The 26595-nt window shown below is 43.5% G+C and overlaps 1 protein-coding gene and 1 long non-coding RNA gene across 2 annotated transcripts in view; one reads left to right on the top strand and one right to left on the bottom strand.

Moving 5' to 3' along the window:
* LOC136588674 (inactive phospholipase C-like protein 2) overlaps window positions 1-26595 on the bottom strand; it is a 102804-nt gene that overhangs the window by 5909 nt on the left and 70300 nt on the right. Inside the window, exon 5 of the mRNA XM_066588073.1 lies at window positions 375-484. Coding sequence (XP_066444170.1) covers window positions 375-484 — 110 coding nt within the window. The remainder of the gene's footprint in view (window positions 1-374; window positions 485-26595) is intronic.
* On the top strand, window positions 12935-23163 carry LOC136588675 (uncharacterized). Its single transcript, XR_010787597.1, has 3 exons — window positions 12935-13013; window positions 16116-16240; window positions 23126-23163. It is a non-coding gene; the product is annotated as an uncharacterized lncRNA (long non-coding RNA).

The raw sequence follows: 26595 nt of genomic DNA, 5'->3' as shown, positions 1-26595 counted from the left end.
CAGAGATGGCCTTGGGCCTTGCTACAACTACACTGCTGATGGGTTCTAGAAGTGCCCCGTCTGGATACAAAAAGTTTACCAAAGTGAGAATGCTAAAAAACCATAACCCTCTGTGCGATTCCATTTCAGGTTGTGCATATTTGCACTATGCGCTTTCCATCAGGAATTTTGGTATCTTTGATAGAAAAATGAGTGCAGCCTTTAACATTAATCTTGTCATCAAAAATACCAGAATCCTAACTGGTGGCATTATCTGTCAGTGATACGACTGAAGTCAAGATGCCAGTGTAAATGGAGCCCAATGTTATCGATCTGCAGTGATTACAGCTGTAGTATTATGATAGAACACTAGATGGCTGCAGTGAACCACATACCTTTAGGACAGTGATATTCCAGGCAAAGCTTTCCATGGCTTTCTGCAGCTTCCTTCCCTTTAGTCCTTCTTTGGCACCGATACGATGGAGGTCTTCATGAAAACTCATCCCTAAAAACAGGAAACCAGTAGACGGGCTCAGGAACGGTACTCTAAAAATAAAAATCTGTCCAATATACAATGATCTGCATTTGATAATCCGTTAAGAATTAAACATACACATCCTGCCCTGCATGCCCGTGTCACTAAACCCCATGATATATAAAAGTAAGGCTGGAGGCGCACTGCGTAAGTTGCTATAGCCTTATAGGAAATAATAGGGCTGTGTGCTGTCAGCAGAATTGCACTGACCGCATATGGACGGAAATATGGCCACATGCCTTTAGATTAAACCTGACAAATGTAGATGTGAACCATTCTAGTCGGCGAGGAACTGCAACAAAATACAGGAAGGAAAACAGTTTGACGATTCGAATGACACATCATGAAAGTGTCCGCCTCGGAGCGGTGGGGAAGTGCGCAGGGCAGTCACGCATCAACACACATGGCAGATCTGATCTGGATGCCTGCAGGAGGGACACATTGCTGAGCTGCGGATGGGATCCCTCAGCCACTGGTCTACAGAGCAGCCTTCCTATGAACATCTGCTATCATGCTGATGGAGCAGTGGAGATGGCGCCATTCACGTCACCACAAGGCCCGAGTGACGGCATTACCAGCTACGAATGTATTTTTCTTCACCTTTTTAAATAACTGGTCTGAGTGCGCCACTTTAACCCCTTAATGACGTGGCCTTTTTTTCCCATTTTCGTTTTTTCCTCCCCCTTTTAAAAAATCGTAACTCCTTTATTTATCCATCGACGCCGCTGTTTGAGGTCTTGTTTTTTTGCAGGACGAGTTGTATTTTTCAATGGTACTATTTAATGTACCATATAATGTACTGAAAAACGTAAAAAAAATTCTAAGTGAAGTAAAATGAAAAAAAAAAGACCACATTCCGCCATCTTTCGGTGCGTCTTGTTTCTACGGCGCACAAACTGCAACAAAAATAACATAACTATATTCTATGGTCCGGTACGATTACTACGATACCAAACTGGTATAGTTTTTTTTTTTTCTTTGCTGTACTACTTTTTTTTTTTTTTCAAAGACATTTCATTTTGTTACATTATTTTCTGCCACTATTTCCATTGGCGTAGTTGTGCGGGGGCTCTTTTTTTGCGAGACATCCTGTAGTTAATGTTGGTACCATTTCAGAATACGTACGTCTTTTTGATCGCTTTTTATTACATTGTTTTCTGGGACATAGGGTGACTGAAAAAGTGCATTTCTGGTGTTCTTTATTTTTTTTTTCAGATGACGTTCACCGTGCGACTAAATAATGTGTTACTTTGATAGATCGGACTTTCACGGAAGCAGCGATACCAAATATGTATTTTTGTTTTATGATTTAGATTTTTTTATTATAGATATGTAAAAAAGGGGGTGATTTAAACTTTTATTATTAATAGATCAATAAAGTTTTTTTTTGTTTTTTTTTAACAGATTTTTACTTTTTTTGCCCCCCTAGGGGACCATAAACTAGCAATACTTTGATCGCTCCTGCAGTACTGCAATCTGACAAGCAGTCCAACAAGCCATCCCACGGGGATGGTTTGATAGGCAGTCTGCTGATACAGCCCTGGGGCCTTTCAGGAGGACCGGGGCTGCCATGATACCCGCACGGCTCCTTGTGATCTCAAGGGGGGAGGGGGGGACAGACTACAGGATGTTCAGGGCATTTAAAAGGCTAATATCCGCGATCGGCTGCATGGCGCTGTATGAAGAGAGGTCGCCTCGCGATCTCTCTTCATACATACCCCGAAGCTGCATGATGGAAATGTACATCATATAGAGGGGGTTTAAAAAACAAACAACAAAAAAAAAAACATCTCTCCTATTTTTTGAACGCCTTATTTACAGTTGTAATTTTCATTGGTACCATTTTATATATAATGTATTTGGAGACTTTAGAAAAATTGTAAGTGGAGAGAAATTGAAAAAAATACGCAATAGTGCCATTTTAGGGGCGGTTTGCTTTTAAAACAATGGTGCAGTAAAAATTACATGTTTGCTTTATTCTGTGGCGTCGGTATGATTATGGCGATACCAATTTTACTTTTTATATTGTACTAAACTTTTTTATGGGGTCAAAGATGACAACAGAAAGTAAAAAAATTTTTTAAAGGGTTTTTATTTTCCTTCCCCATGAATGATGTTGATTAAGGCTTGTTTTTTGCAAGGTGATCTGCAGTTTTTTTTGTACCATTCTGGGGTGCTTACAATTTTATCCATTTTTTTTTTCTTGAAGACTGGGTGAGCCCAGCAAAAAAAAATATAAAAAAAATCACAATCCAGGGAGAATATGAATGATTATCATTCAGAATAAAAGGGCCCTTAGGGTCGGACTTGAACTTACGGTTGTCTGATCGTTTATACAGTATAATGGAATAATATAGTATTGCAGTATACTGTAATGACCAGTGTTCTATTAAGTGGAGTCACAGGCATTCACTTATGGCAGCCTAGGGGACTTTCAGAAAGCCACAGGCTGAAATGACACCCGGACGGCAAACCAAGATTCGGGGGGCACTCGGAACACATGTGCTGCTAGCGTCCTAACAAGTATATGGTCAGTTTTATGCATCTATTCCCAGGATAGATGAGAAATGAATGAGGGCCGGGACCTCCAAGAATCATGAGAACAGCGCACTCAGTGTTCCCGTAAGGCACATGTGGCAAACTCAATGCCCATAGGCCGAATTTAGCCCGTGACGCCATTGTATGTGGCCTTTGACTAGGCCCGAACACAGGACAGGTTTTCCATTTTCCCTGGAGAACGCACCCAGTGCTTGGCAGGGAAAGCGGTGCCAGCGTAGGGGGCAAGTGTGATCTTGGATTCTGAGCCCCGTCCCGCACCTTCACATGGCTCTATTCAATGACTCGCAGGTTGGCGGCACATCTGACAGCCCGACCTGGGCATAATAGCCACCCTTCAAGGTAGGAAGCTCAGTGCTCAAGAGGTGGAAGCAGAGAAACACCTATTATAGTGCAGAGAGCACCATAGCCGTGTTAAGGAGTAGTTACATTGAGGGCTCATTCAAACGGGCATGTGCCGTTTTGGTCCATGAAATACGCAATGTTTCATGGACTGAAACCTGTGCGTACTCGCCGTGTATGCACCTTCTTGCATTTCTGTTTTGCATGCATATTCACTGCGTTTTTCACATGCAAAAAAAACGCAAGAAGGTTCCACAGATTTCTCGTGCTTCATGCTTAAATATGCAGTGTATCCTATAGGCAATTTCAGTCTGCAATACGGACCAAAATAAGACGTTGCAATTTTTTTTTTTCTTTAAACGTGTACGATACACGCGTGAAAAATGCATGTTTGAATATTCATTAGGTATAATGAAAAAAGTTTGGTACGGTGTTAGCCAGTAGAGCAAAATGTGATTGTTCTCAGTAAGAGAAACCAAGTAATCTCGTAGATATGATACCTTTTAATGGATAACAAATATACATGATGTCATAGCGAGCTTTCAAACTTCTCAGGGTTCTTCCTCAGGCGTAATGAAATAATATAATATAATATATATATATATATACACACACACATACTTATGACAAGGCACAGGCATGGCACAGAATACCACAACAGGGTGAGTAGATAAACTTGTATTTCAAATCACAAAACCATAGAAGAATTTCGAAGTACAAATTCATACCAACTTTTGACACTGTCAACACAGGGTTAAATTCTTCAAGAGGATTCATGCTGAATGGGAAGTATGAGAAATCTATAGCACAGATAAGACTGATCCTTGGTGACCCCCTAACATTAATTCAGGGACCATAAAACCTTCACATCTTTATCAGTGAACAATTTAAGTATTTATTTATCTACTCCTGTTGTGGTATTCTTTTAAGTGCAAATTAATCACATTCATGTCTGTGCCTTGTTATAAGTATGTGTATACGTGTGTGTAATATATATATATATATATATATATAATGCATGCCTCTTCGGATCTATTTCATTATGCCTAAGGAAGAGAGGTTCAAAAACTCATAATAATATAATGTATTTCTGTTCGCCATTAAAAGGTATCATATCTACCAGATTACTTGGTTTCTCTTACTGGGATCAATCACATTTTGAATAAACCCAATGCATATCAATGGGGATTAAACTGCCTATATTACGCGCATAAAAAATACACAAGTAACACCTCAATAAACGGACACAACACACAACCAATAGACATGTTCCGGGGAACCAGACAGGGTTGTCCACTGTCGCCCCTTCTTTTTAACTTATTTTTAGACCTCTTACTGTTCAACCTTCAACCACGTTCACCATCAGCATCTCCTCCCACATACCACCCAAACATCTCGCTAAGTGCCTTTGCAGATGATGTACTAATTTGCATCAGAGACCCAGCTAACGCGCTCCCAGAAATTCTCAGAGATCTGAAGGAACTGGGTCCGCTGTCAGGATACACTCTTAACCTGGGGAAGATGGAAGCATCTTTACTAAGGGGTTCACACACCCCAAAATGGACCCACCAGAACCCCTTCCAATGGTGCATACGGCTCATCACATACCTCTGGGTCCGCATACTAAGGAAATACCATGAAATATACAAGGCCAACATAAAACCGTACATAACAGCATTGCGACAAACCCTCTTAAAATGGCGGAAACTCCCTCTCTCATATATAGGCAGATGTCACTTGTTCAAAATGGTGGAATTCCCACGTCGCGGCGATAACCAGGATAACCATAGATTGGCTACAACAAACATCTGTATATTCTATACAAAAATAGAACAGAAGCTCATCCCTCAGATGGCTCTTCCCAACTTCCTACATACCAATCAATCCCGAAAGACCATGGGGACAACCCCCTACTGATGTCTACATGGAAGGCATGGCAGAAACTTTGTAGGGCCACCTCTCTACACCCAAACTTCTCCCCATATCTAACACTGATGAACAACCCACACTTTCAGACTAATACATTGCACAGAGAATTCCGATCTGGGCACAGGGGAGGAATAACCAAAGTTGGGTGCTAACTACACAAAAACACGCATGAAGTACTATCGATAGGAGAACTACAAGCCAAGTACCCGCAAGCCCCCATAACCTTTTTCCCGTACCTACAGCGAGGAGCTCTGTGAACAAAGTATTGTTGAAAATACCTCCGAGCGAATGACTATGGTCAAACCAGTCCCAATTAAAACATCCCACTAACGCACGTAAACAAATGACTAAACTCTGCCACAAATGAACCACGAAGCCTCCAAAACAGCACTCTCTAAATGGACCACAGATCTACCTGAACTGGCAGTATCGCAACTACTGAAAGCAGTAAAATATAGCCTACGCTCCCTCCCTTTGACCAGATATGTCGCGATGAACCTACAACACTACCACAGAACAGACATAACCCCCCGGAGAGGCTATGAAATGGGAACATATCCTCTCTCTTAAACCATCCCCCGGTGCCACCCCCACCTCTCGTTCCTCCCTCCCTTTCAACTTTTCTCCTTCCCCCTTTTTCCCCCTCTTTTCTTCCATACAATACAGGTTGGCAACCTATGACCGACACAGTTCCAGAATCTCAGAGGACTGTTTGATGGGCATATGTCATGAATCCCCCGGAACATAACCTCTATTACAATTGCCTTGAACATAGGGTTATTGTCATGTAACTTGTATGCGAAGGAAAGCTTTGTGCAATTGTTAAGGAAAACTTTTCAATAAAAACAAGTTGAATTAAAAAATACACACGTAATATGGAGAGCAAATCCACCCGTGTGAATGAGCCCTTATAAACGGCTCTTCAAAGGCAACCAGAATGTTGATGTGCCCATCCGTGAAAATGAGTTTGACACCCCTGCCCTAGGGATTAGAGCGGTTGTGTGCATACTTAACCACTACCGCATTCCGTTCCATAGACCTGACAGAGAAAGCCAAGTGTATCGCTCCGTTATCTCCATAAGCAATGAATGGAGCGATTGTCATGCATGCTCCACATGCCACATTCGGGAGGGGGGGTAGTTCAGTGGTTCCAGGAGTTGGACCCCTATTTAGTCTTTTTTCTCATATTCAATGGATAAGGGATAAAAGACTGGAAACACAATCTAGTTTTTGATGCAGTTTTTGGGCTAAATCCAAAAGAGGATCCAGGAGGAAGAAAAAGTACAAGTTTTTCTTTTAGATTTGCATATCTCCAGAATGAGCTTCTGGCTTTCGCTCAAAAACTTAATGTATGATTCCATCCTCAAGGAGCACTAAACTAGAAATTAATAATACAAGCAGACTGGATATTATCTCGCCCCCAATATTAGTCAAACTGTAAAATGTTCTGCATGTTCCTGAAACAGTGTTGTAGAAATCCTGCACAGACCACAAGGGTTAATCTCTCGCTGATCTCTTCCACAACCGTACAAATTACATGGTTGGCCGATCCTGCCAGTTTCATTCAACGATGGTGAGTCTGGCCAATATTGATTTAATGTGTACGACCACCTTTACAGCCAGACACAAGGGAAGGGGACATGGCTGGTCCACTGGGATCTGGATGAAGACAACAGAACTCCGATCGGCACAAACCAGGGAATCGGCAGAGGTCAGTATGAACCTCTAAATTTTACCACAGCAAGCCAAATGGCAAAGTATTTTGCTATAGGACTAGTAGTTTCCTCTGGAACTCCTGAAAAGTTCATACTTTCCTCTCCAGGGTCCCTAGTTGGGCGCTGATCGAAGCTCTGTTGTCTTCATCCAGATCACCATCATCGCCAGCACTGATGGACAGGAGCCGCTTGCATTACCGAATGCACTTTCAGAGCTGTGTGAGTCGCCACTCAATCAGGTAAGTCTGTTTGTGCATGGTTGTCCTTCAGGAAAAGATTCTGGCTTTGGCTTACATTCTAAGTCATTGTTACAAGGCTTGTAAAAAGGTCTGACATTGACTTGCAGCAATGCTGCCTTACAATAGATGGCGCTGTAGAGGCATCATTCAAACTTCCCATTTGCATAAATTTCCCAGAGGAGCATGCACGGCCTTATAAGTCTCCTCACACCTACTAGGTGCTCTCCCTAAGGAGAAATTATACCCTTTCCAACCCATGATCTCCTGGGACATAGGGAAGATTTCTTTAATAGATTTCTCAGTTTAATTTGTTGTATGAGATAAGATGGGGTTAGTAGAAAGGAAAAGGAAATGCTGGGAATTGGATACTTATTTTTGGTACATTTTTTTTACATTTAGTGTTCCTTTAAAGTATCCATCTGGGAGCAGATTGTGGCAGGATGAAGACACTACTCTTTGCCTAGTGCTCCGGCTGTGACAGAACAATGAGACTTGGCAAAGGGAGAGAGCGAATCTCTCATGCAATGAGTCTATGGGAATTACGTGGAGCGGCACTATAAATAGATGGAGGTATGTGATTAACTGGTAGAGACAACGCTGGGTTGGGAGGGGTTGTTGGATGCTTAACTCATCGCCAAAGGAGATGGTAGCGGCTGTCATAGTGTACTAGCACTCCAGGTTACTGAAGTGTTTATCACAAGGAGCGTCAGATCTTCCCGTCATGCATTGTTCCATGTATTCTGTAACATTTCTGTTACAGGAGATTCAAAGCTAAAGTAGAAGATGCCATCAGATGGTTAGCAGCAGCTAGCTGGCTTTTTGATGGTTTCCAGGCAGCAAAAAAAAGTATGTGATTTTATTTGTAAAATTCCATCTCAGGCAGATCTACAAATGATGAGTTGTGGTGATTAGATGAACGGTCTTGTCACCTGAGGCCCTAAAAGTGGTTCCCCTTGGCTTATAAAAGGCTCTCAGAGGCTCCTTGTGTGTAGTGACCTTTTCTTCCGTTGTGTAGAGCTTGTTGGCCACTAGATGCCTCTACGATGGAATTGAAGAGATTTGGTCCAGTTAACAGAGTTTGAGAGGGGGCGCATTATTGGGATAGGAGAAGCTAGTTGGTTGTATCGACAGATTGTCCGCCACCTAGGTCCTTCTGACCAGACTGTTAGGACTGTGGATGCATGAGGGTACGCACACAAGGTGATCGGACTCAGGATGCCGTTTGTAGACCACCAGTAGAGAGAATCGTCTGATTAGCACAAGCAGTTCTGTTTCTTTGTCTGCCAGCCAGAGACAGGGTCCATCATTACAGGCCCCCTGTGTCTGTCTGAAACATTTCAAGGTGCTTGGTTGAAGGACTTCTGGCATTACAGAACCCATCCACCATCGCTTTTGTTCGCAGTGGTGTCGTGAACAAAGAAACTGGACTGCTATGGAGTAGAACCAAGTTGTCTTCCGAGACAAATCCAGGTTTAGTTTGGACACTGATGACGGGCGTGTTCGATCTAGGGGTGAGCGCCTCAATTCTACCTTTGCTGTTGACGGATGCACTGCCCCCAGTATTGGTGTGATGGGCTGGGAGCCATCGTCACGAGCTCAGTGATATGTTCAGGACATTCTGCAGCCACATGTGTTCCTCTCATGGCGGCTTCCAAGAGGCATTTTCAAGCAGGATAATACTCTGGCGAACACAGCAAGGGTGTCACAGGAGCCTCCACAACATTGCCACACTTCTGTGGCTGCCCGGTCGTCAGATTTATCACTGATAGAACATGTATGCGACCAACTTGGACAGCCTATGAGGTTTGCATGATCTAGAGGTTCAGTTACAGCAAATGTGGAGCGATATTCCATAGGATACCAAACTGAACCTGTAAGCCTCGATGCCTGCCCATATCACATCTTGTATCCAAGCTAGAGGCGGTACAACAGGGTACTAGAGCCTCCATGCCCACCCGTACCACATCTTGTATCCAAGCTAGAGGCGGTACAACAGGGTACTAGAGCCTCCATGCCCACCCGTACCACATCTTGTATCCAAGCTAGAGGCGGTACAACAGGGTACTAGAGCCTCCATGTCCGCCTGTATCACATCTTGTATCCAAGCTACAGCTGGTATAACAGGGTATTAGAGCCTCCATGCCCACCCGTATCACATCTTGTATCCAAGCTACAGCTGGTATAACAGGGTACTAGAGCCTTCTTTTAAGGGGTCAATTTTCTGTAATAAATGTTCGTTTTGCTCCGATATAGTAATCACTCACTTATAGCAATGTTACAATCACACAGAAAGTTTAATTGAATTCCGACCGGGATTTTCTTTGACAATGAGTGTATGTACAGTTTTAGTTGATATTAACTTGACATTTAACGCATTATGATAACTAAATTACAATGTACTACAAGGCTGTAAATCGAGTTATCACAATGCGCCAGTCATGTTAATGATTCTCTATTTTCTAGCATTGCACTTTAGACATATTCAAGGGCGATACTCAGAAGAGAGGGCTGTGGGGAACTGCAGTGCAAGATCGTACCGTAAGAACAAAGTACCAAGGTTACATCGGATCAAGAGGGGGCTTATACAGATGCTCCATTCTGGTTAAAGATCCATCACATGCATGCGTAGTAAAACCTAGTTATATAAGCTTCCAGAACCAAATTTGTACCTTTTTATATCCGGTGATATTTTTCACTAATACATGCATATTTAGTTAATCTCTATTTTCATGATTGGTCCATAGTGCTTACCTATATTATAAATGAAAGAGCTGAGGGGTGAGCCACAGACAATGCCATACCCTGCTGGTCTGTGTGTTGCTGGGGTCTCTTGGCCAGTAAATTCTCAGAACTTCAATAACTTCTTCTCACTGTGATATTACTTTAACATTGGTGAGTTTTTCTATTTAGCCTTTTTTGCATACTGTCTCTTTTTTGTTCTTGAAGATGTGGTTTAATTATCTCCTAAGCACAACAGAGGCATATCCAACTCTGCAATAGCTGATCAGAGGGACAAAGAAATCTAAGGGTCAGTGTCCAACTCTGTCCCTGGCTCAAAGGCATCATCTACACCAGGGTTGTCAAACTCATTTTCACCAAGGGCCACATCAGGCTTATGGTGACCTTCAAAGGGCCGATTGTAAGGCCGCCTGCAGATGGCCGGGTCAGATCCCGACCCAAGCCCCTGCAGGGACCAGCGCAGCACTCACCTGCTCGCGCGGCTCTGTGATGTGCCAGCCAGCCGGCGCAGAGCAGAGCCAGTGGCCGGGGAGTGACATTTCTGTGCGGGCCTCTGCGAGCCCCGCACAGTAATAGAGCATGCAGCGCTTTGTTTTCCGCGCGAGATTTCATGTGGACAAACCGCAGCCGTCTGCCTAGGATTGCGTTTTCTAACGCAAATCCTATGGCAGCTTCCACGGGCGGAAATTCTGCGGGAAATCCCACCACGGAATTTCCGCCTCTGGACAGGGGGCCTAAGACTGTATAGTAAGGGCTCGTTCACACAAGCGTATTTACATACATAAAATGCAGTGAATAAAAGCCATTGATTTCAATGAGTTCATTCACATGTATATTTTCACACAGCATGACCTATTTTGTTACGTACGACGCACCCCAATAGGCGATTGAAGTGAATGGGCTGCGCAAATACGTGGTGAATGTGCAGGAAACCTATGTATACACTGTATATTTGCGCACCATCTCAGTGGGCCCATCTGCATTCCTTTTTGTGTACGCAAATTTAGGCATAAGCGATTTTCGATTGTGCAAATACGCAGTGTATTTGTGCGACCGAAAGACAATTACACTCGTGTGAACGAGCCCTAATAGGGACCCTGATAGTGGCCCCAGTAAAAATAATGACACCCACAGTGGCCCAATTACTAATATTAACCCCCTTAGTAGTAATACCCCCATAGAAACATTAAACCCCCTCAGTAATAATAAGCCCCTCTCAGTAATAAGCCCCCCTCAGTAATAATAAGCCCCCCTCAGTAATAATAATAAGCCCCCCCTCAGTAGTAGTAATAATAATAATAACCCCCCCTCATTAATAATAACCCCCCTCTCAGTAGTAATAATAAGCCCCCCTCAGTAATAATAATAAGCCCCCCCTCAGTAGTAATAATAATAACCCCCCCTCATTAATAATAACCCCCCCCCCAGTAATAATAGCAAGCCCCCACTCAATAATAAGCCCCCCTAAGTAGTAATAAGCCCATCCTCAGTAATAATAGTTCCCCCCCCCCCCCTAACCTGTATACTTACCTCCTCTTTTCTGTCAGCGCCGCTCCCCGTCTCATCGCGCTGAGCCCGGATGCACACTGACATCAGTGTGTAGCCCGGCACGTGTCCTCTCCTGCAGAACTGAAGAGCAGGGGACTCGGGAGGAGGATCCTGGCTGCACATTGACGTCAGTGTGCGCCAGGATCAGCGGTAACAGCGCAATTACCAGTGGGGAGCTGCGGCACTACAGCTGGTAATTGCTGCAGTGATGAGTGGCGTCGGCACACCGCGGGCCACATAACACAAGGCAGTGGGCCTTGTGTTTAACACGTGATCTGCACCAAGTAGTGGCTCCTTTTGGAAGAGGATCTTACAAGTCCATAGATGGGGGAGTTGTAGGGCCAAAGGTTGGAGGACTTCTCTCAGATGTAGGCTTCTGTCTGTAATTAACACGTAATATGTGCATAAGGCCTCCTTCACACGGGCAATCAAGTCGCGCAATTTTCTCGTGATGGGACAATGCCATAAATCGCATGTATGTGAAGCCCATGCTTTCCTATGGGTTCTTTCACATTTGCGATGTTTTGTAGCACGCGACATTACTAGTCCAAAACCTCACCAGCTGCGCGATATACACGTGACAAGCGAGGTTTTGTAGCCCATATTTCCCTATGGAGCCTTCCTCACTGTGGCATCGCATGCAAATGAGGTTTTTGTGTGATGCGATTCAACTTTGACATTAAGAAATCCTACTGTCAAAGCCCTAAACGAAAAAAAGTATACATCACCTTAGAAATGCTGTCTGGCGTCGCTGCAGCTTCTCCCTGGGTCCAGGCACTGTTCTTCTTCATCTCTTCTTGCCGGGGATTGAAAAATCCCCGCCTCCTGGAAGCACTGTCTCTAATTGACTGACACTTAGCCAATCAGAGCCAGCACTTGATGAATGGCTGTGATTGGTTCATCGAGTGCTGGCTCTGATTGGCTAAGCGTCAGCCAATCAGAGGCAGTGCTTCCAGGAAGCGTGGATTTTTCAATCCCTGGCCAGAAGAGATGAAGAACAGTTGCGGGGACCTGGAGGAAGCTGCAGCAGCACTGGTGAGCTCTTCTAGCTGATGTATCCTTTTTTTTTTTACTGCAGCTAGGGCTTTTTTGGGGGGTAGGGCTTATGTTTTAAATTATATACCAAGAACCTTGCATTATTTAATGTGGTTAGAGTATTGATTATAAAAGTATGTATACCTCTGATAGTAAGTTCATTTTGCGTGTTGTTGCCATTTTTGGTTTCTGCTTCTACTGTATGTTGCAGCCATGGTTTAATGTGCACCTATACATTTCTATTGGGATATATTTCCATTGGGTAGTGCTGAGCTTTTTTTCTTTTCTGAATAGCTAAGCGTCAACCAATCAGAGGCAGTGCTTCCAGGAGGCGTGGATTTTTCGATTCCCGGCCAGAACAGTTGCGTGGACCTGAAGGAAGCTGCAGCAGCACTGGTGAGCGCTTCTAGCTGATATATACTTTTTTTTTCAGTGCAGCTAGGGCTTTTTTTCGGGGTAGGGCTTACGTTTTAGGCCCTCCACCCCAAAAATCCTCGCAAGTGGTGCTACAAAGTCGCGCAACTTTGTAGCACCACGTGCAACTTTGTGGCGTCATTAAAATCGCAGTATTGCCGTGATAAAACGCAGTATCAATGCAATATCACTGTGATGCCGTGTCGCCCTTGTGAAGAAAGCCTAAAGCCCATAAGTATATGTTTGTTACATTGTATTAATTCCTTGTAAAGTGACAACATTCCTAAATATTAGGATCCATCAAGAACAAACTAAATACAATGTACAACATTTTGTTTCAGTTCTTCGGAGAAGACAAATAGGGAAAGAGTTCAGAGGTTTCCCATCGCTAGACTACACTATCACCTTATGATCGGTGGTGGTCCGACTCTGGGTCTGATTTACAGCTGCGTCTCTTTCTAAGCTTTCCCTGCAGAGCGTCGCTCTCAACTGCTCAGCCGTGCCACTGACTTGAGGAACAAAAAAGGGAAAAGCAGCTCTGCGTTCTATCAAAATCAGATGGCATCCCCACCGATCATGAAGCCATGCATATTGCTTGAAGGACGGCGCAGTAAACCGCAATGATGGCACAGAGGTCGTATTCCTCTGCTTTAGTGGCAACTAAAACTGCTAGCTGCAGATTATACTAAACATCTAATGTAACGTATAGCTCGTTAGAACGATGAACTCGATCAGAACTTTGACTGTTGTAGGCCGAGAGATAAAACGGAAAAGTGATTTTCTAAACCGTTCTGACAAGCGAGAGACCGGAGGCAGCGCAGTCACGTTTCATGCTGCTGCTTCCCTTTCAGTATTCATCACGCTGAACATTCATTTGTGGCTATTATAAGCAGGGTATCAAATATTCATAACCGGAAAGTATTGCTGTATACTCCCATGATGCTCTGCTCGCCAACCACGGATTAAGGAAATTCCTGGCCTGTAGATGCACTAAGGAAGGGGGGTCAGCGAATACTGAATCTTAGATTACACCCCTCATTTGATGTCCGCCACTCCAGTACAACCAGTGCAAGTTGTGTGAACAACTCCAGGCCTTCGGTCCCCTTTAAAGATGTATTCAAGAGACAGGGCACAATTTTCCAAATTTTCCGTTTATTGCTATTATTACAAATGTCCATCTAAATCGTCTAACTGAACTGAAATCCGTTGCGGGTTACTGATAAGTTTGCATTCATGACTTTACAAATTGCGTTGTCATTACAGAATATGACGGCACTGGGCATGCCTGACCGGTAAAACAGCGGAACCTGCAGGAAGTGGTAAAGCGGGGAGGGGCCATAAAATGTTCTCGAACACTGCGTGGTGCTCGCTTGAGTAACGAGCACCATCGAGTATGCTACAACTCAAACGAGCATCAAGCTCGGACAAGCATGCTCGCTCATCTCTACTGATGATCTATCCTATGGATAGTTTATTAGTAGTCGATGGGCAGGGATCCCCTGATTGGGGCCCACTGTCTGTGCATCAGGCCGGTGATTGGCAGCAGTGCTCACCACAGGTGAGCTGCAACATTCTAATATTTTCTCTTTTGAGTGACACTAGGTAAAGTTGAAGCATTATGGTATGTTGGGTGCAAACGCCGAGGATCAGAGGGGATCCCTCTCTCTTTTGAGGAGCCCATTAAAACGCTTTGATGCCTAATGCTTGGCTTATGTTTTGTCCGTGGTGTACCTACAAGGACTAGTAGCTCATCAGTGAAAGGAGGACCAGGTCTGTATGAACAAAGTAAAGGCCCTTTTACACACCAATTATCACTTAAAAGCCATCTTTTGAGTGCTAATCGTTATGTGTAAATGTGCGCCCATCGTGCACTTACTGTGCACTTTTCGCCCATCGCTGAGTTCAGGTCCGCATGAAATCCATTGTTGCTGAGTAGACGGACCGCACGCTGAGCTCTCCGCGGGCAGTGCTGATAACATTCTTTAACAGCTGTTAACAGCCGCTGTCCCACTGGAGAACAATAGTGATGTATTTAGAGAACAGAACATTCACTGTTCTCTAAATACATGCAATGAAGTACTAAAGGGCTGATTTAGCCCATTAGTACCTATGCAGAATCATCGCTCAAAACTGTCCGTTTCTGGTAAATTTTGATCGATCATCTGTGTGTTTAAATGCACCTCTAGGCTATGTTCACACGTGCTGCAGTTGTGAACCGCAGGAAAAAACAAAACAAAACTGCATTTACAAAACACATGTGTATTCCAAGTATTGCAGGCGGTTTTTAAAAAAATCACGGTTTTTAACGGGTGTTTTCGCTATGGTTTATGAACACAGCAAAAACACCATGTGTGGATGTAGCTGAAGGCTAGTTTCACATAGGCAATTGCGTTTCGCTGCGAGAAAATTGACTTTTCCCCGCAATTCTTGAGGGTCAGCGCTTCTTTTTCTCGCACATTTTTAATCGCACAATTTTACCGCTTTTTTTTTATGTTAAAATTGCAACGCGAGTTTGTGCGCTGTGATGCAATAAAAAGCAGGCTCCATACTGAAACTTGGGAGATTAACAAAAAAAGAAAATCGCACATCGCAGAAAGATAAAGCAAGCTGTGTTTTTTTTTTGTTCTCTCAATATCGCATCAGTGAAAACATTGCAGAAGGGAAAGCAACCATTGTAGATAATTGGTTTCATAATCTGCTTTTTTACTAACTCTCACATCACGCAAAAATTGCGCGATTTTCTCACCTGTCTGAAACCATCCCTAAATGTGATATGCCCTTAGGATGTAGTCTATGTAGAGCAGACCTGGAAAACTGCTCCTGTAATAAAACCAGAAAACAAGCTAATCCCCCCCCCCCCCAACTTTGAAATGCTCCCGATAAGCCTTTTTGACGTTCGACATTAGTGATTTTAGACTTTTTGTAATTTTCATGAGCCGTTCTATCCTCTCAATTGCGTTTTCGATCATTTTGAAGCCATTTGTTTGCCATATGTCGCAGCATTTTGCAAAAGCTTTTTGCGCTTCACACCACAATTTTCTAAAATGTTCACTATTTTGCTTTTTCTTTGCTGTATCCGTGTAGAGCTCATCGAGACGAATCAAACGACACCTCACACAATGTGATAGCCCACTGGAGTCCACAGCTACACTAATTTCAGTACTTCAAGATGGCAGAGCCATTGCATCCCCCGACTGCGACATGCCAAGGTCAGTCTCTGGTTGAGTACATCGGTCCTTCCGCTTTACAATGAGATAATTAACACTCGTGTCGTACGTATTGTCTAGAAATTATTTGGATTCCATGTTTTTGTAACACTCACCCGCCCAAGTACGGTTCCGAAACTGTAGACTTATTCTACATCACAAAATCCTATTTATGGGAGGCTCCTAGCCCTCCCATAAGTTATTGGCTTGACCCCCAGCATTCTCATCCATCGCACCATGGATGAACTCCTAACTGGTGGTGTCATCAGTGCATCTCCAGCCGCCCCGATTACTAAGAACGGCCCTGATCATCTTGCCTTTAATGAGCTTACATATTTTTCTGGTAACTTTACCTGAGACGCCAAGCTTCCGACAAGGAGATGGGGTTAATAGCATGCTACTTAAGTCTGAAGGAACATACTGAATTCTTGTGTATACTTGATACATCCATTCTCTGCGCACACACAGTAATTAGGATAATCAGTGTAATTACTGGCTGGCGGGAGAAGAACGCTGGCTGCAGTGGAGGCACAAGAGAAGGAAAGAGACATAAAGGAAGACTGAGGAAAAGTAATTGTGTAATGATAGACACTCTCTATTAATAGAGAAATGGATATTGATAGCTTTCTATAAACATCTTTAGATTCTCTGCTTATATAGAAAATGGGGAAATAGTTGGAAGGAGTGCCACATGGGAAGAAAATGGGATGTAAAAGGGCTGTAGAGTCGGGTAAGCGCTACCCTAGATCTTTCACCAATGGCGGATTTCTTGCCAAAATTTCTATATCTAAACATTACAGGTGCGGCAGAAACAAATGCCGTTCGGAGGCACAATATGGATTCCTAGGCTCAAATGTTTGCTGCCACATCAAGGTTTTGCGACAACCAGAGCAGTTGTCTTCTAGGACAATGACCCTGATCATAGCTAAAACCATAAAGGATTGTTCATTCCTCCCATCCATCAACCACACATAATTAAAATGTGGTCTCCCAGCACTGACCTCAGGAGGCACATCTGCCGGGGGACGGTATAGTATATCAAGCACATACATCCGGCATTACGTGTAGATTATTTTTCTTTAAAAAGGACACAGCAAGCCTCCTGAATTTCATCTGTCTATCAAAATGTCAGCTTATGAATATTTATGAGAGATTTCTACCCATGCCCACTGTTCCTAGAATACATAATGAAGCAGTCTCCATTCGCAGGGGATAAAAGGAGTGGACAGGTTAAAATCCAATCTGTCAGATCCTTCTTTCCTCTGTCACATTTTAGGCATTAGATGATCTGTGGCTACCTCTGAACTATACTAAATGATCACTATAGTGGGAACACCTACTCTAAAACGGATTGGCCCACCTTTTTGGATGATTATGGTTTTCAAAGTCAGGGAACGGATTTCTACAAGGTGGCCAACATTCACCATACTCAACCCATGCCTACTGCAGCAGCTCCGGAGCAGATCTCGCAGCCCTTTCTAGCATATCCCAAACGTGTTCAATAGGGTTATAGCCCTGTGAGTGTGGGTGGGGGCCACCTCAGAAGAATTCATTGTTGTATTCCTCCAACCACTCCCTAGTGATCCAAGCTTGATGATACAGAGCGTTGTCCTGTTGATAGACGATGCTGTGGTCGGGGAAGGCTTCCTGAAGACTTGGGTGCAGATGGTCAGCTAATAGGTTCCTGTAGTGTTCACCATTCAAAGCCTGTGGTATGATGACCAACAGTCTTGGCCATGCCAGGAAAATGCTCCCTAGACCATGATACCACCACTGTTGAATCCCAACGGAGCATCTATCAGATGCGGCTTCATGCTGTTTACGCCAAATACAGACCCAGTCATCCATACGGTTGAGCAGAAAATGGGACTCGTCACTCCAGATGACCTTCTGCCATGTGTCCAAGGTTCACTGATGTCTTTCTTGGGGCCTATGCGAGACGTTGCTGGCACTTGACACAGGGTAATCGGGCACATTTGTTAGTCTTTGATTATTGAAGCCCAGTTGACATAAGGTACACTGCATGGGCGTTGTGGAAATTTGTCTAACTTTCTTGTTGTTGTACGTCTGGGTCAGTTGATCCACTGTGGCCTATCGGTACCAAGATACCAAAAGTGCCATCAGACACTCAGCTCTTGGATCAATCACAAGCGACCTGCCACTAAATGACCTTCTGTCGAATGTCTGTCCACGGTTCATCCAGTCTTGGTGAACTCTTGATTTCATGGTTAGAGAACAGCCAACAAGTGTAACCGTTTCAGAAATACTGGCACCACACGTCCGGGCACCAACAATCTACCTGCAGTCAGTTTTGACATTTACCCATTACTGACAAATGTTGCCTTCTCTTGTGCAGAGGAGAGGGCAGTAGATCGTGACACGGCCCTTACATGGTACCACGTTACTGATCAAAAAATGTCACATGCCATCTGTACCTAATGCAGTGAGTGTCCTCTGTAGTCAAGTTCCAACAGCATCTCCAATCTATGGGCAGCAGAAAGACGAATTGCCTTTTTCATGTATTTATCGAAAATTCGTAGGACATGTCATAATACCTGATACATATGTGTCCTACCTCAAAACCTACACCTATACAAAGCAAAGAAGTTGCGTAACCCATGTTCACCGATTCGATGTGGTTGTCAACGATCATTTTTACAAATTGTGAGCGATGGAAAGGTGACCGCACTTGTGTAACTGGCTTCTGATGGACCTTGCAGTTTGATGGAACTTTTTATTTCAGTACCGGAAATGTGACCCCTGGACTGCCGTCCAGTGTTGGTGTATTCAAGTCCATTATGAAGGCTTTGGTATTGATAAGGAAATGTTTAATCATTTTCATGTAATCATTGCTGATGGGGCGATGATGTAGGGTGTGAGCCCAGGAGGAGGCATCTCCTGTCAATAGACAACTACCGAGATAATAAGTTCCATGTAGCCACGGAAGTAAAGATGGCAAAGCAGCAGATATTGATTCAGGCAGAAGGGAAAGCGTGTTACTCCTGAGGGTTGCCATGATTTTTAGGAGCCGAGTGTTAACAGAATGAATCTCAAACCGAGCAGTATACCAAGCAACGTGTTTGTACTAAGAACTGCTTGTTGCTAAAGACTTTGTATCATCTGCTCACAAAGCCCAATGCTGGAAGCTTGAGTGACGGAAAAAGGATACTGCATTCTTTTAGCAACAGGCAGTATGGGTACCAAAGTTGCGTTTAGCAAACCCAACAATGTGGTCTGTATACTCCGGTGTAGCAACCTGTTGCTGAATACCAGGCAAGGCCTGCGACTTTGCCCAGCACTTCCCGCTAATGATCCCAAGGAGTCATGTTTAACGGCCAGTCCCAGTGATTTCCCCTACGGTGAGTCTCACAAATCTCCCTGAGGACCCTGTCTAGGGTTCTTCTTCACTTGCGCGTCTCTTTCCATTGAGGTTTATAGAAGTTACGGGAACAGCTGAGTACTACTAAACCACAGCCACACTATTAGCTATTTCCCAGCTGAGATGACCAGAAGAAAATGTTCTTTGTTCCGGCTTTCTACAAGAGTATTTCAAGAGTTTGCAGACTAAAAACTATGTCAATTTGTTTTTCTCACTCATGCAATTCTACGGTAGTTCTTATACCTTTCCTGACTCAAAGCTGCAACAGTGATATACTAGGAAGAGGTAAGTCATGGAGCCAAAAAAAAGTTGAGGAACGTATTTGATCACTAGTACTGTGTTGTAAGCTTCTGTGGAGGGTCACACAAAACAAAATTGGGGTGGCAAACCCCTTTAAATTGTGACATCCTGATGACAAACTCACTCGTTCAACGTTAACCAGCTCAGCGGTGCCGCATTTGCAGCGAACACCTTATGTTTCAATGCTTTTACGAAGTCTACTAAACCTATATTCTCCTGACGACTGGGGCTGTGCCATATGGCGGAGCGCAGACAACCATACACACCCGCAGGGACACCCTGTGAGCAAGCATGTGGTGCCTCTGTGAGAAGCGTACTTTTCCCTTGAAGCAATGCTTCTAGCTGAGAATACGGCACACTTCCCAGGAATACCAGAATTCTTTCTTCTGCAAGATCACGCACAAGGAGAGACCGTATGAGTCAACAGTCATGTCTTATCATATATGCAACCCCCTCGGTACACAGCTGACGGGATACACTAACAACGGGCACGCCTGATATTTCAGATGTTCCAAGGCAGCCATTTACTTGAAAAAGAAAAATGGATAAACTTGCATACAAAAAAAAAGTTATGTCTCGGAAGATGGTTAATATTTTTTTTTTCACACAAAGATCTACTGACTGATTAAATATGTAGACAGATGGTGCTGGAAATGCATATAGCCTGCGAGGAGAATAAAGATGAAATCCTTCTCAGGAATCAAATGTGGCAAACGGTTAAACTCTCCAGAGAGGGTATAAAGGTTCCTCCACCCTCCTAACTAAACCCTATGGGCTATAAAGTCAGATGATGATTCCACAGTCTGGAGGCCTCTTGTAACGATGAGTCACCGGCACACTGAAAGAGACGGCATCAAACCCTTCACAATCAAATACTAACACAGTGTGAATGCTGAACGCCAAGCTGCCGCCGAAGCCACAAAATGCTTAACCGGGAAATCACTGGGACTTTCTAAGATGAGGAGAGAAACAGGTCACCGCATGCATTAATACATTCCCTCCTCCATCTCCACATGTCAGAGCTGCGGTCCGCAGGGGACAGGAGTTCTTTCCTGCAACCGTATACTAGAGAATCGACCAATTCTCTGGTGTTATAGACTATATTAAATATCTATCTATCTATCTCCTTCCTTACAATTCCACCAACAATAAGACCACAGAAGTTAGTTTCCCACTGTTGGCCTGCAGAAGCAATAGGCAAAATTCGGCAGCACTTGCGGCAGCCTGTATGCCGTGAATGGAGCAGTTACAAAGAGTGATACATTGTCACTCATGTAATCTGCACTTTTTCTTTTTCAGTAATTAGTTAGACCATACGGTTATGGGTACAATAACGATTAAAATAGTCACTGACTCTTCAAACAACTTGGGATAGCCACTGCGAAAACTAGCAAAAGTGCCAATCACTTTATTTACCTAAAATGGTGTTTTTGTGCTGAAAATCCCTCTGAAGTACTGGCCAGTAGGGGGCTCCCTTCATTTCAATCTGCTGGTTATGTAATACCCATCTATACTAACAGAAATAACAGGATGGAAAGGCCTTGACTCATGCTGCCCATAGACATCTATAGCGAGGTGGAGGAGGAGGAAAATAAATTAGGGACTCTCACAGATGTAGCTGCTGAAGCTAATGGTGAGTAATTTACTGTGTTACAGCTACTACAATAACATCTACACTGTTCAGTGCTTCTCTAGTGTCCTCCCATGCGGAGGATGCTACTTGTGTGTGTATCAATTGGGGATCTGGTTCAGGCAAAGGTTTTCCCCCAGCTCCAAAGGGGTAGCAACCACTGGAGCCGTGGAGGGAAGTTCAGGTAGTGTTAGGCCCAGATCACAGAGAGTCACTAATGTTTCCCAGTCCACATAAACATAAGGGGGCACCAATAGGCCTTCATGGCCCAGATTCGGCCACACCGGATTAATCATGGGTCTAGTGGCAAAGTGAGCCCAAGGAGTTGCTGGTACTCAAAGGAGACAACCAGAGCTGGTATACTGATGGGACAACATTATCAATGCTTCCAAACTTTAACAACAAGAATATGTTATCAACAATAACTACTTTCTAGTTTGCGGAACACAGCCAATGCTTTTAGTCCTTCCTAATGGCTGGAATATGATTAGGCCCGTTTGGCAGAAATTATAGTCTATTGGGAACCTGCCTGTGAGGATTCGTTGTTCAAAAAAATCCTTTTTTTAAACCGTTTTTACGGTCAGAGTAAATGCAACTTCAGCTGGCTGTGAAAATACCTGTGAGAACACGTGGTAAGGGGAGCGCAGTAGTTTAAGCCTCCGAGTGGTAACACTTTCACGGTCTTTTTCTGGCTTTGCCAGCAGGTTGTGCTTCTCTCTTTTTAAGAATTGCGTGCCTAAAGAGCTGCCGGGTTATACACACAACTGCTCTGGGGAGTATCCTCTGCTCCTTGACCAACAGCATTGCTGTTCTTTTCCTTTTATGTCTCCTCTCACACACTGAGCTAGCAGACTCCACGTGCACTTCCTAATCTTGCTTAGAGACCCGACCGCAGCGCTTTCTCCCACTCTTAAGTAACAATCACCATGATATATTCTGTCAAACCCAGAAAATATGCAACAAGCAAGAACCCCTCTTACATGTATGCTAAAGAGAGATATGGAGCAAAATCTGCAGTTTTCTCCATATGTAGTACATAGAAAACAGTATAGCAGCAATCTCCACCCTGCAGAGAACTGAAAACCAGATATACAGGCTGCAGAGGGGGAAAATGGTGATAAATACAGGATAAAAGTCATGTTCTGGCCATAAATAGTGGCAACTTATTCTGAACAGTTATACTTAGAGAACATATCTGAAAATTCAGGTACACATTATTTGCTGTGAAATACAACATTGAACAACAAATGGGGAACATATCTATTGTACTGTGCTATCAGTCGCTGTGGACAACAGGGAGAAGCTGACATACATACATACAGTATACCTGAGGAATACTAGCCCCTTTTTTTCAATGGTTAAACATTTATAAGAGGATGGGGTCTAAAGTACCAAAGTCATCCCCAAAATTTACTACCGTCCCAATAGCCAGCACACACACTGTCCTTAGATCAGGACTCCGCTAATCCCAGAAGACAGTCAGACAATGCAAAATGCTCCAAAAAATGGTGTAAATGGAAGTCATCAAACTTGAGTATGTATTTTAGATACCTTTTTCACCTACCTCAACATTTTCTAGAAAATAAAGGAGTCTTGTTGCACAATACTGGAGAAGTCATTCCTTGCGTCAAACAACCACAAATCGATGTTCTTAATTCTGGTGTCACATAAGGAGGGGTAAGGACGACTTATACCATATGCAGCATTTTAAGAATTTATTGACTCTCAAATTTTATGTATCTTAGCATCAATACTAAATCTCTCCCTGGATATGTAGAAATGTTCCCATTCTTGTGATTTTTTTCCCCCCCTATCAATGTCTATTGAGCTGTCAGTCTATAAAGCCTGCAGTCGGCCAGCCATCCCTGCTGTGTACAATACCAAATAATCCCTGTATTTACCTCCTGCCTCTACCTCACAAAGTATATTATTTTCAACAGAAAAAGGCCATAATACCTAAATGCACAATAAGTGGATCCGCTATTGTAAAATAATAGCAGTCGGGCCGGGAGAGAAGACGGCGTTGTCTGCAGTTCAGCTTGGATGACAATCTAGGTAATTACCATACAAAAAGGTGCTGCAATACAGGTTCTCTGCTAGACACATCTCAGGATTGTGACCTTCTCCGCCATCTCTACGCCCTTTCCCCGTCTTCTGCTGGCCCTCCCACCTTGGCGGCATATAACCAATGAGTGCTAATTATATTGACACTTGTGCTCGTACCAATTAATCCCAGTGCGCCCCCCATCACACAGTGATAACTGCCTCTCACAAGTGCTCTTCAGTTACCACTTACAATCCCTAACACATTAAAGGGAAATTATACGTAATTTTGTGCGTACGGGAGCCAGAGATACTTAGTTAATTACCATTTCTTGGCTGGTAAGATGATTTTCTTGAGAAAACCTCTTCCACTTGTTTTTCTGCCTGTAACCTAAAGGACTTCTTCATGCAAAAAAAATCAGAAATCAAGTCATCCGTCTGGAGACCCCTGAGTCACTCATCAGCTTCCTGACCTCCGACAGAGCGATAGAGGACAGTACGCATTATAGACAGCAAATGTGGCTTCTGGGGAATTCTCAATAAATGAATTTAGCATAGAATAGATAACCGCACGGTTGGGGGTTTTAGCATCCCACACTCGGAAATGATTAAGACACTCTTATAAATCAGACCGGTACTGGATATACCAATGATCATGGGCTAGGGCCAAGAAATCGGTTAGATTCCCGCCATCAGTGAGAATCTGAACGATTATCATTCATGCACGACTGAATGACTAACGATAAATTTGTTAGTTGTTCAGTTTTTTAACACATGCATAAAAAAAACAAAGGACGATCGGGCCGTTTAAATAGGCAGTCGTTCATTTATGAACAACTCTCTGTTTACTGTGAATGAAGGCAGGCGGGCCGGAACGATTGCCGGATCGCTCCAACTCCATTCACCAATGAGGATTGTTCCTGTATAAAAGCAGAACCACCACCATTGCTTGGACGACCTGTCGGACATCTGTGCTTGACAGGTTGTGCCGTGTGAAGGCACCCCTTACTTTTAAAAAGCAGCACTGGCTATAAGTAGACCATATCAATACGTACCTAATTGTCGTAAAAATTATGAGCAAGATGATAGGTTAACAAGGTAAAAAGGTGTGGTTTTGGGGTGTAGTTAGGGGCATAGCTCATAGCTAATGTTTTTACCTCTGTTATTCTAGTGGCCGCAGATAGTACCTGTGCTCCACTCAGTGGCTCCAATCATAATAGTGCCCTCAGTTGTAACAGTGACTCTTTAATGGCCCCAATAGTACAAATGTCCCCCTTAGTGGCTCCAATAGTAATAGTGCCCCCAGTGGTGATAGTGACCCCTTAATGGCCTCAATACTAATAGTGCCCCCAATAGTGGTTCCAATAGTAAAAATGTTCCCTTTAGTGGCTCCAATAGTAATGGTGCCCCCAGTACTAACAGTGACCCATTTAGTAGCCTCAATAGTAATAATGCCCCCAATAGTGGTCCCAATAGTAAAAATGTCCCCCTTCGTGTCCCCAGTAGTAACAGTGATCCCCCCGCCTTAGTGGCTTCAATAGTAATAGTACCCCCAATAGTGGTCCTAATATTAAAAATGTCCCCTTTAGTGACTCCAATAGCAAAACTGTCTCCCTTAGTGGCTCAATTAGTAATAGTGACTCCAGTAATAAAAGTGCCCTCAGTAGCAGCCCAGTAATCAGTGTTCCCCTTAGTTGCCCCAGTAGTAACGGGTACCCCCTCCCCACCCTAAACCTCTGGCCAGGAAAAAACCCGACTCCATCAAGTATTTCACTCACTCTCTCTCTCTAGCTCCTGTCTGGCTGCTGTAATCAGAAACTGCGACCTCTGTTACTACCCCCCCACCCCCACCCCAACCCACCCGGCGTCTGTGACAAGTAGGAACACTGACGCTGGACTGAGGGGTCAGGAGTCTCCGTCTCTGACTATGTCAGCGGAGGCTGGACGAGAGCTAGAGAGTGCGTGAAATACTTGACAATGTGGGGTTGCTGCGCGGCCAGAGGTGCTCTCTGCTGCCAATTACTTTTTGCTGGCCATTAATGAACCCCTTTTCTCATTTGTTTCACAATAAAATAAATATAATTGGTATTGCAACACAAAAATCCCATACTATCTAAGTATCGCATTATTTATCTCACACAGTGAACGCTGTCAAAAAAACACATAATGCCAGAATTCAGTTTTTACTCTTTTTGGTCACCCCGTCTCTCAAAAGAAATTGAATAAAGTGAAATGAAAAAGTCATATGTACCTAAAAATGGTAGCAATGACCACTACGGCCCGCCCACAAACAAAAAGTGCCACTGAAGGAAAAATAAAAATGTTATATGACTCTAAAATAAAAATGCTTTTTGTCATCATATTCAATAAAAGGGTTTTTAATTTTTTAATAGTAGTAGAACATAAAAATATCTATAAATATAGTACCGTCCTAATAGTGCCATAGAATAAAGTTAACCCCTTAGTAAACAAGCTTTTTTTCCATTTTTCTTTTTTCCTTTTTTTATTGTAGATTTTGAATTTGTCTCACGTAAATGTATTTGAGGTAGAACTCAGTCGTCTTAAGTGCATTTTTAATCACTTAGTGACATAACTAATTTTATGTAAAAAAAAAAAATAATTTAGACACCAGATCAGCAATGACTTCAGCATCTGCGGGGTTAAACAGTGTGGAAGAGCGAGTGAATAATTAAGCAATACATCATCATTTCAATCGTTTTCTGGGAAAAAACCCATATGTGACAATCAGAGAACAAATATGCTTTCTGATTGATATGGGGGAAGCGGTGCGATATGAACAAAGATTTATGTCACCTCTCTCCTGGGACAGGGAGATAAACAGGAGAATTACAGCTCTTCTCTGCTGCTGCGGGTCTCCGCTCGCCCTCTCCTCTGCGCACACACTGAATGTACAGCTGTCATTTTTTAGTATTCCTGACTCCACTTCACACGGCTGCAACTGGGGTTCTTTAAGGGCTACAGACACGCTTTTGATAAGCATGTTAG

Source organism: Eleutherodactylus coqui, chromosome 13 (genome assembly GCF_035609145.1).
Source record: "Eleutherodactylus coqui strain aEleCoq1 chromosome 13, aEleCoq1.hap1, whole genome shotgun sequence".
NCBI classification, from domain to species: Eukaryota; Metazoa; Chordata; class Amphibia; order Anura; family Eleutherodactylidae; genus Eleutherodactylus; species Eleutherodactylus coqui.
This window is presented reverse-complemented; position numbering and strand designations above follow the sequence as displayed.